Source organism: Fulmarus glacialis, unplaced genomic scaffold, assembly GCF_000690835.1.
Source record: "Fulmarus glacialis isolate BGI_N327 unplaced genomic scaffold, ASM69083v1 Scaffold16953, whole genome shotgun sequence".
Lineage (NCBI taxonomy): Eukaryota > Metazoa > Chordata > Aves > Procellariiformes > Procellariidae > Fulmarus > Fulmarus glacialis.
In genome coordinates, this window is record NW_009202452.1 from 1 (window position 1) to 15,955 (window position 15,955).

Sequence of the window (15,955 nt, forward strand, 5' to 3'; positions counted from 1 at the left end):
CATCTCCCCACCCCCCACCGATGGCAGTCATACACCCACCAATTGCTGGGAGCCAAAACAGCTCAGCTTTCCTGCAGCTCTTGCACTGGTGGAGCTTCCTTCAGGGAGTATTTTAGGGCTTTAATCACAGTGTCTTTGTTAAATCCTTGCCTCGCTATAAGCGTACAGCAGCAAATGAAACAGTTGAAGGTGAGATTTCCGCTAGCTCCTGCTCCTTAGGAATAGCATGGAACAGCCACATGCATACGCTAACCACCACAGCGTACCGTAACTGTGCTTTTCCCTCTAGCAGATGGCAAAAAGTTTAGCAGCTTGCTTTTCCAGTATCGTGCGTTCCAGTTAGGAAGGCTTTAAAGAGCAGCTTGCTCTAGGATAGTCATGTTTTGTCACTTTACACGGAGAAACTCTCCCTGGTAATCTGCATCATGCAGCATAAAGTGATCTCGACTCCTGCAGGAAGCCAGCTGCCGCACTTTGTCACGTCTGCGCAGCCCTGTCAGCCATAGCCTGTCCTCAGCACCGAGCTGTTGGTCCAGCAGCAACACAGAACAAGTCGCTGCTGTGAAACTCCGTTTCTTCTGCTCATGACTTTAGTGCGCGCCCTCCCCTCTGGGCCTGCAGCACACACCGCTGGTGGGTGCTTTAACCCACACTAAGGATAAGCCATTTTTACCTGTAGTTACTACTTAAACATGTGGCCTGTGCCTCCAGATGTAGAGAGCTTGCAGTAACAGTGAAGACATTGAAGACTTTTGGGGTTCCTGACTGGTGTGATGACAGGCACATGTGCCACAGCCACCTCTAATGCAGCTCCAGGAGAGGGGAAAACAAGTAACTCGCACCAAACCACACTGTTCTAAAGCCAATGTGTAACACCCTTGCTCACAGGTGGGAGCAATTTAAGGCACTCCCAATGCATCATTTCAGTAACTACCTTCAGCTGAGACATTCGGGGAATGATAAAGATGTATTTTCTGTTTGAAATAGGTGCAGTACTTCTTCAAGATTCTGGACAACTAACAGCCTCCATCCTCACCCAACGCAAAAGACATGCACGCAGAACAGTGTGTTCATTCATTTATTTGTCCAATGTTTCAACCTGACTGAAATACAAGATCAACAAGAGCACTGTACTCCTGGCTATTACATGTTAGAACATAGAGTTTTGCACTTTAGACAACATTTAACACCATTCTATGGGGTACTGCATTGCTTTTATAAAGTTTAAAATAAAGATTTATTTTCAAACATGTGACTTTGGTTTATTTCATACATTACACTTTCTTGCAGAAAAAATAAAATTGTACAACTGCATAAATATAAAATTCTTCCACCATGAAAATGGTTAAAACATTCAATAAAGACATTAGCACCACAGTGTGCGATGCCTCCAGCAGGAAAAACAAAAAAAAAAAAAGAAAGAAAAGAAAATATACAAAGCAAAGAGTTATGCCTATCACTGAGGAGAGTGATAGTCTGACCCAGTCTCTCACACAGCGTACTGGAGGATGAGGGAAAAGGTGGGGGGGGGAGAGAGAGAGAGAGAGACAGCATTCGCTACAAAGCACAGTACACAATCATCTATTCTCGTCAACTTCACTTAAGTTAGTTTCCCCTGCCACCCCTCCAAATAAAATACCCTAACACCACAGAAAAGTCAGAAGCCGTATGGAGTGCTGTTAAATATAGTCTCACAGGTGGGCCTTTCTTTGAAAAGGAACAAAACAATGAGAAGTATCATGCCAGTTCTAGTCCCATTGAGTATTTACACCTTGGACAGCAAAAGTCTTTGCTCACAAGAAGTAGAAAACAGATACAATACATGGCTTGAAAAATGACCAGAGTATGCACCTATAGTACTGTACACTAAATAAAATACACAAGGCAGCAATACTTAGGGGCCAGAAACACTGCTTACTACAAGTCAGTTATGGAATCATAATTTACAGTAAAAATGGGCATGTCCCAAGGCTCAATTTTGTTTTCTTTTGTCATTTACAGTAGAATAAATATTTGTCGCTATTGCTACACTTTGTTTACATTCTAACCTAGTAAATGCAGAAAGCTAGTGTAAAGCATATAGATTACGTGTAGGTCCCATACGTATGACAGTTTGTTCAAGACTAGTAGGTTTTCTTTTTTGTTCTTTTTTTTTTTTTTAACCTTTTTAAATGGCTAGGAGGAGGAGAGGGGGGGAAGAGAGTTGTGCTTACAATCAGCTGCTTTTTATGTCAAATTTAATATCAAAGCGTCCCTGGAAGCGGTCTTTGTCACTGTACTGGATGTTCTGCCCGTAGGCCTTGCATTCCACGCGCACCTCCATGTCGTAGGTCAGGTTGGTGAACTGCACTGCCACCAGCGGCTGCAGGTACCGCGGCTGCAGGAGCTTGCCGTAGTAGGGGTAGTACTGCAGGGGAAAGCCAGGGTAGCCACCCATCCCATAATACTCCACTGTGCCTATTTTGTCTGCATCCTCCTCTCTCTGGGGAGGCAGGAAAAGAAAGAACAAACGATGACAATCACCCAAACTCTACCTTTTGCAGCCCTTTTCCTTAGCAGCATCTGTTTTTCACCAAGACTGCGACCTCTCTTTGGTCATCACTGACCCTCATCTCGACAGCACGAGGACAGTCCCGATGGTGCAAAGGACATCTCAGCGCTGTCTAACAGGCAGCGACACAAGAAGCACCTCCCAGCAGACACAAGTCAGGAAAAGGGCTTTTCTTTATTTAAAAACTCAACCACTTCTTTACACATTCAGAAGTCACCACAGCTTCCTGTTGTACCAATGCACTATCTTTGGCTAAAAAAAAAAAACCCCGATTTTGCTGTTTCTCAGCTGCTTTACAAAGCCAAGTAAAATACCTCTTCCCTGGAGTCCTTTTTTCAGGCATCCCTGCTAAGAGCTCCAGTACAGCACTTGGAAGCAAAATAGCTACTTTTGTGGATACCTTTTGCCATCTGGCCCTGCTCTTAAACCCCCCCCCATGAGGGCAGCACTAACTGTCATTTGTCACCAATGGGGTTTTGAGATACTCCTGTCCCAAGGGGCAGATATCCCAAGCGAGAACCACCCCCGTTATCTGCGGAAAGGCAGAGGGGGGGTCACTACACTTGGACAAAGACTTGGACAGTCTTCCCCTGCAGCTTCCCAACTCTGCTCGATTGTCTTCCAACTTACCTTGGCACTGCAGTGGACAGGGATGAGATAGGGGTTGTATTTTGCCATAACCTCTGCAGGGAGGCTCTCATTTACCGGAGCCTGGAAGAAACCCAGAACAAAGGGATGTTACACACCAGACACTTCTCTGCAGCAGTGGCAAAGCTCAGTGGTACCAAACAGGTGCCATTAACCGGAATCCCTCCTAGCTCAGTTTCAGAGGCAACAGCTCTTGGTGGTGGTTCTCACGACAGACACGCAGCGTAACACATCTAGAAGCCGGGGAACTTAACCCAAGCAGAGCTGTTCTCTGTTCGAACAGCTTTGCTGCTGTGGATACCCAAGCAAGCAGATGAGGCTATTTTCCGTTTCGTGGTGCCATCGGGGAGAGTGTTTCACAGCAGAGTGCTAGCCAGCGGGACTTGTCTCTGCAAAGCCCAGGCAGTAGCAGGAAGAGATGCGCTGCCGGAGGATTTGCCACCTGCCTGCCAGGGGGTGCAGCTAGGACTGGGAATGCACAAGAAGGAGCAGAGAGCGGCAGTCACACCCTGACGTTGCTGACCTTCGACACCACCTGCAGGGAAGGACAAAGGCTCCGAGTATGTCAGGGAGAGGTGGGATTGCCAACTCTGATGTTGGTCTTTGGTCCCTTAACAAGCGCAGTAGTTTTGCTTCACAACCTTGCAGGTCTCAGATCTGCTTTACAGACACCTTGCCCAACACAAGAGCTAAAGGGTCTCTGCTGGAGCGTGGAACGAGGGAAACAAATATTGCCTTGGATACACACATCATTTCTAAATGAAACGTGTAAGGTCATTCCCTGACTAGACCCTACTGTCTAATGCCCTCTGGAGCCCTTCGGAGCTCTGCGGCAAAGAAGAGAAGAACCCTTCTCTTCCCCAGTCATCAAACACGCGCATTTATGTCATCCCACAACCACCGCGTACAATCCTGCTAAAACGCTCCCACTGTTTCCACCCTGGATCAGATGAGCCAAAATTCAACTCATTTCTTTTAGCACAGGGCAGGCTCCCTTCGAAGAAAAATGTTCCTCAAAACATGTTAGCTAGACAGCACCACTCCCCATCCTTGACTACACCGATGGGGGGTGGGGAAGGTGGCTTGGCACTCTATTTGCACTGTTCTCCATCCAGAAGATGGAGTGGTAGGTTTTGCACACCACCTTATTCAATAACCTGTGCTCTGCCACCGAATTCTTAGAGAATTTTTTAGCATTTAAATGTGTTGGGGAAAAAACTGGAAGTAAAAGCCGTTCCTGTCTAGATTAACATCCTTCAGCATTACTGCAAACATGCCTTCAGGTGCAGCAGAGAGCATGCGGCTGACAGGGACATCCTACAGCATCTGGGAAACTGCATTAAATAACCTCATGACCTCCTCACCTTTCTGGCAGTAAGAGCTGTGCCTGACTCAAATGTAGTTTATGCTTTATAGACTATGTATCAGTCTGATAGTGAGCATTAGCACGACTTCATTTAATTAAGTGGTTTCAGCAAGGCAGGCAACTCTACACTGCCTGAGGAAAGAATGGAGTAGATCAGGGCATGACACAATGTACTGATCTTACTACAGATAGAGTTGGTCTGGGACGGTCCCGTGGAAGCACACAGGAACTTAAAATGGATTTTATCATTTGAAGAAAATACCCCATTAGAGCAATTCAGTTCACAGGCTCAGAAGTTATCAGATAAATAACCAGGAGTTTGCACTGGGAGGTTCATTGCTGCTTGTTACCAACTTGCAGTGTGCAGTTTTCATTGCTTTTTAATGAAAAGTATTTTTAAAGCCAGTTCCTCAAATCATCTCACAGTTTCTCCTCTGCAGAAGGGGTTTAATACTGATCTCTCTCCAGAGACAGAAGAGCAGGCACAGCAAATCTGCAGCCAACTCCTCCTCCTTATCAGTAGCTTCTGCTAGAAAGGGAAGAGATACTTGCCTTAGGTTTGAAGCCGATAATTCTGTTGAGCTTGATGATGATGCATGGTTTGCCATCCCTGTACCCAAAGGTGGGATCATTTATTCCAGAACAGTTTTCCAGCCATTCACGTTTGAATTTGCAGACCTTCTTCTGGCCCTGGGCATCATTATATGGTCCTCTCTCTTTGTAATCGGTAGGTATGTCTGTCACGGAGGGGAAATGAAAAGACAACCGTATGCAGCGTGACCTTTTGCTTGCCAGGAACAGCAACACTTACGCTTCACTGTGCAGTTCGGATTTCCCCCTCATCCAAACGGGTAAGTGACACCACCTTCTCGAGGCTGACACCACAGACCTGCACCCAGCCACCCCCCACCTGTGGGCTGGTCCCAGACCAGCAAGCTTGCGGAGTTTTGGTTTTTAACTGAGGATTCTTCCTGACTACAAGAGAACAAACACATTTGTAATCCACTGGCTCAGAGATTTTTTTTGGCAGCTTTTACAAGCGGGTTCCCCTCAGATTTTACATGCACGTATTATGAGGTGACAGTCTCATTCCACATTATTACGTATAATCTATTAAAGGTCACTACCTCCCAGATGTTTTGCTGCCTTGCATCAAGAGGACCGACACTGGCTTTAGCAAAGTCGTCAGTAAAACTGCTGTGGCTTTCAGAGACGATAAGGTCAGTGCCACGTGCTTTTTAGAGTCAGCTGCAACTTTCTCCAAGTGAAATCTGGGAGTTCCCAACCCTACAACCTCCACAATAAGCTTCTAGGTACATCCCTGGCCACGTCCGGTCTGTCCAAACTAATCATTTAATAAGCAGCCATATGACTGAAACCAGAGCCTGCCAGTTTACCAACATGCCCTTGGTTACAATAAAAGAACCAGCCAAAGACAGAGACCACCACTGCTCGCCCTCAGCTTCTGATGGACCTGACGCAGAGGCACTGGTCAGAGCCCTCAGCTGCAGGAAACAATCGAGACTTACCCCCACAGTCCTGAAATACAATGTTTTCAGTTTGTTGATCAGCGCTGTAGTCCTCTAAGAACTTCTCAAGGTTCTTCACATACGGCTCAAAACTTTTGGAATCGGAAGCAGAAAAGGAAATTTCTGTCTTCTGTACCTGGGGGATTTGAGTCAGTCCTAAGAAAAGCAAAATCAGGAAGAAAACATTAAGTACACCTGAGAGTCGCACAGCCTCCGGGCAATGCAACACACACCAAGAACGTAACTCATTCTAATAATCTCTATTTTTCAGACTTCAGGACTTGCACAAAACAGCTTAAGCTCACTAGAGGGGAGGCTCTGACAGGCTCTTATCTCCTCTTTCCAACAACAGTCTGGAATATTCGTCATGACGTTTGCATCACTAAGCAGATAAAAATCACAGAATGCAGAAGGGAGGCTATAAGTCAAGGTTTTCCTCAAGAAAAACAGTCAACCACAGGTCCCCTACCCACTTCTGCCTCCTCCCCAAGGACAGAAGGGAAGCTGTCTGCATGTGAGACCAAACACACAATAAAGTCCCACGGAAGCCTACTCTTATGTACGTATCCCTAATAGGTTGACTTGAAAGTCTGCAAAACACGCTACGTGTTTAGGACAAAAATCAGAGCTGCCCCCTCGTGAAACCTCGCAATAAAATATGAGAGGTTCCCCAAGTCAGGTATGGTCTCTGCTGGTTGTAATCCACATTGCCTTTGTGTAGTCTCCCTTGTAGAATGCAGGGCAGGAGACATTTTCTCACTCAGTAAATTCACCAGCCTGATCGCTTTCTCTGGTCTTTTCGCTCCATAAGCAGGTATTTCCGATTGCAGAAACAGCCTTCTGGGCTCTCTAATCAGCAGCTCATCACCGAGTGAGCAGGAAATACCACCACACAGGAGAGATGTTTAAAAGACTCTCCTAGATTCTGGGCTGTGTAACTAGCTCCGCTTTTGACTTTAGGAGGGTGAACAGAGAAAGAATGCATGGAGAAGAGAAGGGACTAGATAGAAGTAATGCCTACAGATGATGAAAAGCGCCAACCCCTTTGCTTTTCATTATGGGACTTGGAAATAGTTGCTCCTGCGTGATGCTTAGGTCACATTTTAATTGAATGCATTGATGCATGGCTAACACTTTAAACTTAAGTAATGGGAACTGGAGTTCATGCTGCTTTTGTTGCGGCCACTGTGATTATTGAGGTCTTGACTTCTGTTCAGTTTGTCATCTTCATTTTAGCAAGAACAAGGCAAAGGAGCAGGGGAGCAGCATTTGCTCTGACAGCTTTCAGAACAGGCCTGTTGCCAGCAAGTTCCCCTGGTGAAAAACTTGGGCAGCCCAGCTGGCTGGCCCCAACCCACAGGAGCTTGTGACTCCAGCAATTTTTCCAAAGCCACTTGAGTGCTTCTGCTTAGTCCCTCCTCAAGCCAGCTCACCGCTCCCCCTCCCCGCTACCCACTGAGTTGGAATTTGTAACCTAGGACAAAGATTAGCTTTGTTCCCCTAAATGCAGCTCCGAGTAGCCAAAGATAGCGAGACACCCAGTGAGTAGCTCAGGGTTTCAACTTTTATTCCAGGAAGCAGCTTTAACCGCTCAAAACTCCCTCTGGTACAAATTGACCAGGTTGAGCGTTAAAAAGTTTAGAAGCAACTTACTACTCCACTAGCAGAATTACATCCTACCCTCCAAAGTCAGTGGCTTTCAACCCCTTTTCAAGCAATTACTTGCATTCTTGCTTCACAAATGGTTCTATATAAATGTATATAAAATAAGCTGGGTTCAATTTTAGTAAGGGACTTCAATCCCGTCCTGCCAAACCCTCCTTATGTTACCACTCAGCTGGGAAGCAATAGGCTCAGAGTCATTTGAAGTGGCTATCTGGAATTGCAGCCAAGGCAGGCCTTGGTTCCTCTCCTGGGTCTGCCTTTTCCAGAGTTCAAGTTACAGGTGTGTCATTCAAGTGTATAAATATAAAATTCAGGAAAGCTTGGCCAGGCTTGCTAAGCTTCGGTCAGGCAGTTAAACTATTAGTTTTGCTCAGGACCTCTAAACCCAAGGAACTCCCCACCTCTATTTCTTTACCTTGTCCAAGGTCATGTATAAAGGTACCCATGCAGACATGGCAAAGGTGAAGGGAAGGTCAGCAACACAGACCCTGTGGTGTGAAAAAGTCACCTAGCAGAATAGCCCTGTTCTCTGGTTAGGAGAGCCTGGCCACTGATGTGTACAGTCCAAAGCCAACCCTCTGCCCATGAGACAAGTGACTAGGTTGGAAGAACAGACGTCCATCCAAAGCATCCCTGTCTTGCAAATCTTTGCAGAGCAGCCCTGAAGCCTAAGCAGTGCCTCCGTACAGCTGCTCCAGCAGCCGGTGCAAGAGAACAACCCTTCCTGCCAGGCAGACTCAGCCTGTGGCCATAGCTGGGCCGCCTTCAGCCAAACATTGGGCATTTACAGGTACTTGGATGAACCACTCTAAGCTTTGGTACAGCAGGTACTTTTTTTAGGACAGGAACAAAGTGGAGATCAATCTTCCCACTTATGAAGGAAGGAAGTAAATCTTTGTGAAGATGAAAGTCTTGTTATGAAAATAGCTTTATCCTGATTAAAAATGTATTAGTGGCTTCCACCACAACCTCCATTCTCACATGCCTGCAACTGATTGGACACAAAGCCCTAAGCACATTTCCTTCCTTGTTTTCCATCTGTTCATCCCGTTGCCAGAATAAAAGCTTCAATGCTGTTATTAGAACAGCACTATCACTGAACCCTTCTTGTTTAAACAATCTTGTTTAAAAAAAATGTGTTGATTTGATCTGACAAGAGGAGGTAACCCCCGCAGAACACATCCGTAACCTTTCTGAAACCTTCTCTCATTCCCATTAGGGGAACAGAAGCAAGTAGGGACAAGAAAAAAATTAGAAAGCTGAGCCATTCCAGTGCTACCTACCATGGGTTGCTAGACACCTATGGAAGTAGGTGGCTCCAATAAAGTACAGGTTTGAATAAGCCTCTTAGGGGCTTCATGCACATGAGGAAGCCATTCGTAAGCAAGTCCTATGGGGGAAGAGAAACAAAGCCTCAAGTGCTTTCATAGCCAGGAGTCTAAACAACCCTCTCCCCATCCTCAGACTATAATCCATTTGCCACAGTTCTGCATCTCATGCTATTACCACAGAGATACACCATGGTGTCATGTGTGGTGATGCTGTTCTTCACATGTAGAAGAATCAAGTAACTTATTGCTAAAATACTGACAAACTACTTTAGAAAATGTCTGCAATTGGCTCTTAGAGTGCATTGCTAAGAAATACGATTCCTATCTTCACTTGACTGACACTGTCCACATAAATGATGAGTGATGCCTTGACTCGGTAACAGACACCACCTTCTGTTGGCTTTCTAACTGTGGATGTACAAAGATACCAAAAGCCAAAAAAGCATGTAAAGTAATTGATTTTTTTTTTTCAGCTACAGTTCCACTTCCAAAACACCACTGTAGATTAAAATCACATTTATTCAACTTCATTTAAAACCAGATTTTCCACATAGACTTCATCATTCTAAGCTGCAGGAGCAAAACTTCAGGAAAAACAGTGTCCTGAGGGTGAAGAGGAAGAAACTAGAAGTGGGAAGTCAGGCTTGTTATTAGGAATGGTTGTGTAAGCCCATAGTAACCACTCTTGCTTCATCATGCAATGCTTATTTCCAAGTACCATGTAATCTTGGTTCAGAATAAGAATGAGTCTGAACACACCTGGGATGACACAGATGACAAACTGAGTGATCGCTACACCATTTCTATTCACCACTCGCCCCAGCTCACTAAATGAGGATAAAACTTTAAAAGCCTCCATACCAAGCAATGTCCTTCCAAGCTTCCAGTCACCCTCTACCTCATCCCCAAAGTGCAAAAAGCAGGTGCAAGTTTTCTACAAATGCACCAAAATCTGCTTGGCAGATAACATCCCTGGAGCTTGAGGTTCAGAGATTTTTCCAAACATAGATACTGAGCCAACAAGAGGCCGAAGCAGAAGAGCGCTACTTCACCAGAGGTAGCATACACTCCATGGGGCTTTCCTGCCACCTCCCTGCTGCTATCCGAGCTAAATAAGCCAAGTGGGGAATACACACCAGAGCAGCCTTTTCCATGCTACACTCACTGCCCAGGTACATCGTGGCCAGGCAGCACTTGAAGTAGGGACACCCGAAATCCCCTGGCTTCAGCAGGGATTCTTCCAGCTGCCACTTAAAAACAGCCTTAGGCAGCAGTGAGCTCTCTCGCCCCTACACCAGCCCTAGTGACGGGATGCGGTGTTTCACAGGATGCACACCACAAGATGGCAGGATACACAGCCCAATTTATATCGGGGTGGAGGAGAACGGATTATTATTTTTTAAATGCTCAGGGCACTGTGTTTAAAAGTTAATATCCTTATCCTTCCCTATGAGCAGGGTAAGTCCTTTGTGCTTAAAGCAGAGCACAAGCCTGCAGCACACGTGGAACCAGGAGCCGGGGCTGTTGCAATGGCAAGGCTGGACAAGAAGGTGAACTGCACTGTCCCTTCCCCCACCCCAAGACAAAAGAGGAGGAAAAAAGTACCATGGAAAGGTACAAAACTCAGCTTGCCCTGAAGCCCTGTATAACATTCCTGTTGTGTTCAATGCAGAAACCAATTAGCATAGTAATGACACTTGGCTACAAAAATAGCACTTTATGGCTTTCAATGTTATACCCATGTCAATAACTCAATAAAACATCCTGCAGGTTCTGCTGCTGTTATGAAATCTGTTGTATTTCAGAACAAGAATGACATTATAGCAGTCCCTACAGCATTTTCTCCTGCAAATCCTAAAGGGAAGTGTAGTTTCCCCTTTCCCAGCCATTTTGGGCTGACACAGCAGTGACTTGCCCAAGAAGGACAGAGCACTCTAACAAGAATAAAACCAGGTTTTCTAGCTTCCTAGAAAATCTAGGGCTCTAGCAAGCTGCCAAAATACTTACTTGCAAATCTTCCCACAAGAACCAGGAGTTAGAATTGCGTAACACCCCGTTTTAAGTAGTTCATAGTCTGCAGGGGTCCCAGATCACAGAAAATTCAAGTGCAGGCAGGAGTGAACATGCCCACATGTGTGTTCGTTGCCAGAAGAGCAGTTGTGCTTGCAGTATAGGGGAGAGCCCTAGACAGCAGGGGAATACAGGGTGGTGTTGGGTTAACGGTTGGACTTGATGATCTTAGAGGTCTTTTCCAACCTTAATGATTCTATGATTCTATGATTGCTGACCTCCCAAACACAGCAGTCCAGCAACTCACTAGTGTCAATCTCTGTGAAAGCCTTCATTAAAAGGCTATTTTTGACTCATTGTGGTCTAATGGCTGCTGTGCTACAGGACAAGGAACGGACTCGACATTAAGAGCCAACCTCCACCACGCTTTACCCCTAGCTTGTCCACATCTGTAGAAAGAGTTGTCACATGACGCCCTGCAAAGGACCCTGTGCTATTAACTGGTAAATATCTCCTTGAAGTTGTACGGATGTGCCATTACAGCTTGGTTCAAAACCCTTGTTTATTGGGCTGCCTACTGTCATATGTTCAAGGAGCTGGATTTCATTCCCCTTGATTTCAGTACATGTCCTGAAAGCCCATTACAAAGATCCCCGATGACCTTTTCATTCTTCCTCCATTTTGATTTCTGCAGTACATGCTACAAGAGCATCTTGAAATTCAGTTCCCTTTTTTGGTTAAAAAAAGGGTAAGCCCCAGAAAAACTGGTGCAGTATGCAATTAAGAGATGACTAAAAATCCCCTGCAGGCTGAAACCTTACACAGAAATTTTACTACAGAGTTGCTTTGAAATTAGAATTGCAAACTGCTATTACACGGAAAGTGAACAGTTTACTGAGAATGAGTAATTATGTGACATCAGGCTAAACAGCAGGTCTATCTGGATGTGACCCAAGATCCATGGGCTTCTTTGCTAATTATTTCACGTCTGGTGAGACCACTGGGCTTCAGCCGGGGAAAAACACATTATTAAAATAACTACTCCACCATTAGCCATGTTGGCTTTTCAGATGCAGCTAACAGCTCTGGGCAGTATCAGTGACAGTTTAATCTTTCCTGCAAATGTCAGAGCCCGTTGCAGAGACAGAAACAGCTACTTTCAGTTCTTAAGACAGCATTTACCCTAACCATGCTGGTACGTTAAGAAGTGCCACACACTAACACAGCAGTTCCAGTCTCTGTTCTGTCTTTAAAAAGTGCTGGTGGAAAAGCAGTTATCTGAAAAAGATGATTCTTTGCCGAGATACAAGACTATTTGGTGATGGTAATGTTCCCTACATTGTTAGAGCTGGGAATAATCACAGCATAGCACTGCAGACAGTGGGGCTGTAAGACACGGTGTGACACCAGAACCAACTTCTGTAGCTACAAGCCATCAGCCTCACAATTGTCACTTAAATACCACTGTTATTAAAAGCTTCTGAACTGTTTTACAGAGCAACTGGAGACAGATCGTTACCATCCCCAGTGCCAAGCAGCCTCAAGGTCATTTGTAATGTGGGAAAGCAGCAGTTGCGCAGCTCCCCCGCCACGCTCTGAGCAGCCGCTGGCTGCAGCCGGAATCAGATAGCGCAGCAGAGCTTGGACAGGCAGAGCGGGGAACCTGCAGCAAGTGCTAGTTACTCCATTTGCCCCTACCCAAGGCAGCTTGGCCACAGACACTGCTCAAGTGATCATTTTAATTTTAAGCAGAGACTTATTTCATCTAGTAAAGATAGGTCATGCATCAGCAACTACAAGACCCGCCTTTAACCTCCCACAACACATTCAATTGAAACACCCATTAGTAAATGCTACCATCTCCTCTAGATCACACAGTGTAGTCCAGTGTTGGCTAATACAATTCAGTAAGCACACCAGAATTGGTACGGTCCCCTTTCTCCTTGTGCACCCGAGTTTCACAGATGAAGCTAACATTTTACTTTTGTCCCTTCACTTACCCATGGGAACACAGTGGCTATGAAGAAAGAAAAACCGAACCCCGCTTCTTCATACACCTCACTCCTAAGTGAAGCCTCTTAGCCTCACTCCATTGCTTTAGTTTAAGGGAAGGGAAGAGCAGCAATCAGGGTTCAAGCTCCTCTCAGACAGGAGGCACATTTCATGTGATGCAACTTTTAATTCTAGCAGGATTGCCTGCAAGCTCCAGTACTGTTAACACAGAAGGCTGAGAACATACCCACCCCCTACAAATATGTGTTGCAGCAACGACATGCTTATTTCATCCTCCTCCTTGAGGTGAGTAACCAACCCGCCTCCCCAGAACAGCTTGCACCAAGTCAAACATGGGCCTCCTATGTAGTTACCTGGAGGTGCCACTCGATCCTGGTATTTGGGCTCAAATTCACTGACAGTGAGCAACATCACTTGGATGGTCCCAATGAATATACCTGCCAGGCAACCGTAGAAGATGACATAGAAGAGGAGGATCTTAACTGCAAGAGAAAACAAACAGAAAGAGGAATCAAATCAAGCCCTCGAGGCAGTCACATTTCAGGACAAAATTGCCAGCCTTTGCCACTTGCAAGGAAGAGCCAAGCACACTGAATTCAGATGGCAAGCCCTGTGGCAGGGGCATATATTTAACAGTGAGATTATGCCCTGATGCAGACAAACAGAAAATATAAGTCACTCCAATTGTTTGGGGGGCTGGAAGCATGAGCCCGTGAAAACCTAGAAATCCATGAATCAGGATTTGGGATTGTAAAACATGAAGATTAAACCATGTTCTTCCATATTTTAAAGGACCTCTTGGCTGACCCGACTCTACCATCGCACACTATCACAGGTGACAAACTTTCAGTGAAGCAAGTGCCCAATGGCAAGAAGCCATACTATGGGTGTGCTCTGAATGACACCATTCCACAACGCTCTGAGCTTCAAAGCTATTTCCAGGAGAGCCTACAGTAAATGTTATATTCAGATTTACAAGCAATTGTAAAGCCTGATCTCTAAGTAATTCAGGCTATCACCTCCATTAAAGACAACAGGAGCAGAATTCGGGCCCAAATTAACTCCAATATTCAATCTCAAATGTATGCAGAAAGTATGTAGTATTCAGAAGTATGCAGACATGTCACAGTACCACAGGTTTACCAGCCTCGTATGTCTACAAAGGCACTCCAGCACTGCTCATACCAATTAAAAAGTGAATTACATAATAATGAAAGACTGAATTTAGTTTTGGTCTAAAGGGAGATGCCTAGAATAATCTTGGGGGCGGGGCACAGTGGAGATGAGCCTGGAGACACAGCATGGCTCAGACTCTGGGTATCAGTTACCAGTTTACAAGGATTATCTCAACTGATTAACTGCACAGTAACATGCCGTACTAGGCATCACCAGGCCGCCTACAAGAAGGATAAGCCAGCCCATGCCAAGCAACTATATGCTAATCAGGCTGCAGGAACAAGCAGGCCAGCACAGAGGCCAAAGCGTACTTGAAAGAGAGCCTGCTTGGTCTCAGACTGTCCTCATCTAAGTGCAAACAAAAAAGAGGTGGTTTATTTGAAGGACTTGAAGTGCCCAGCTACAAGGGAAGGGGAGGAAGCAGTAGGTGGAAGTATTCCTCCTCCCTCCCCAGCCCTATCGTAAAAAAGAGCTCCATCAGTGGAGAAGCCTCCCGATGAAAGCAGGCAGTTCTGGCCGTTTTCTTTTCAAGTCTATGAAAGACAGGCGAGCAGGAAGGACAGTCAGCGACACGGAGGCTGAGGGACACTGTCAGAAAGGCACTGCATCCTCTCGTCTTCCTTGCGTGCACCGGAGGCAGGGGAGGTAGCCAGGGCTGGTGGGCAGAGCTGGGTGCGGTAGCATGGTGCTCCAGGAGTTAAAAGCACTCTTTGGTATCCAGGCAGCGTAAAGCAAATGGCTGTGACGTCAGGGACGTGTGGAAATTTTTTCCAGAGCACGGTCATAGGAGGTGCTATTGTAACAAACCAAACACTAATGCTGTTGTCTGCAGCGTAACGCCTTTGAGTTTTGTAACATCAAAAGGCAAACGCTAGGAGGTAGCTTATTTAATCAGGTTCCCAGCCAGGATGCTCTTAACGCCAAAGACACCTTAAAGGTCAAAACCACTCCTAGGTCTCAGAAAATACACAGCGGGTCTAGCGACTGAGCACGACAGGGCTGAACGAGAAAGCTTGCTGCAACAGGTAGGTTTATAACAGAGGAATCGGATCATCAGCCTGCAGATCGACTCCACAAATGGAAATCAGTCCTAGGCGGATAGGTTCAGGCACTCTGGGAGAAGGACCTGGTTCGGCCTCCGCATTTGAAGCACTGCGCAGTTGCCTGATGCCTCAGGAGCAGAAAATACCTATCCATACGCACCCACAACCAAATTCTGCTCACGTAAAGATACAGCAGAAGCCTGCTCTAGTCCGCCCGCCTGCCAGAGCTAAAGCTGGCAGCTCCGGCTGGATGTGGCACCTCCGGCTGATCCATTACAACAACAGGAGCCGAATTCAACATCGCAAGGGTGGCACACCAGCTGTGGTTGGCAGCAACTGGAAGACCGTCTATTTGCGTAAAGAAAATGTTAAAAGCCTCTTAGTCTAAGTGCTATTTGTACAGCACCTAATAAATACATCATAAGCATTTAATGACGAATGCACATATAGCCATTTCCTTCTTGCAGAGGTATTAAAAGCCAATTGGTCTCTCTCGATGAGGTAAAATTAGTTCAGCTTCCTTTATCCAGAGAAAAGGGAAAAAAAGAAACGCCAGCCTGAAGTCCAAGGCAGATGACTGGGAGGGCAGGCTCCCCCGACGGCGATGCTCCCGGGCCGGGCCG

General features: G+C 45.9%; 1 protein-coding gene across 1 annotated transcript; it reads right to left on the reverse strand.

Moving 5' to 3' along the window:
- Window positions 1-1,064: 1,064 nt before the first annotated feature.
- On the reverse strand, window positions 1,065-13,595 carry ATP1B1 (ATPase, Na+/K+ transporting, beta 1 polypeptide; the record flags this gene model as incomplete). The annotated part of the gene is made up of 5 exons (XM_009574299.1): window positions 1,065-2,482; window positions 3,182-3,262; window positions 5,118-5,302; window positions 6,095-6,250; window positions 13,467-13,595. Coding segments are annotated over 5 exons (818 nt in total), but the record flags the coding sequence as incomplete, so codon positions are not given.
- Window positions 13,596-15,955: the final 2,360 nt, after the last annotated feature.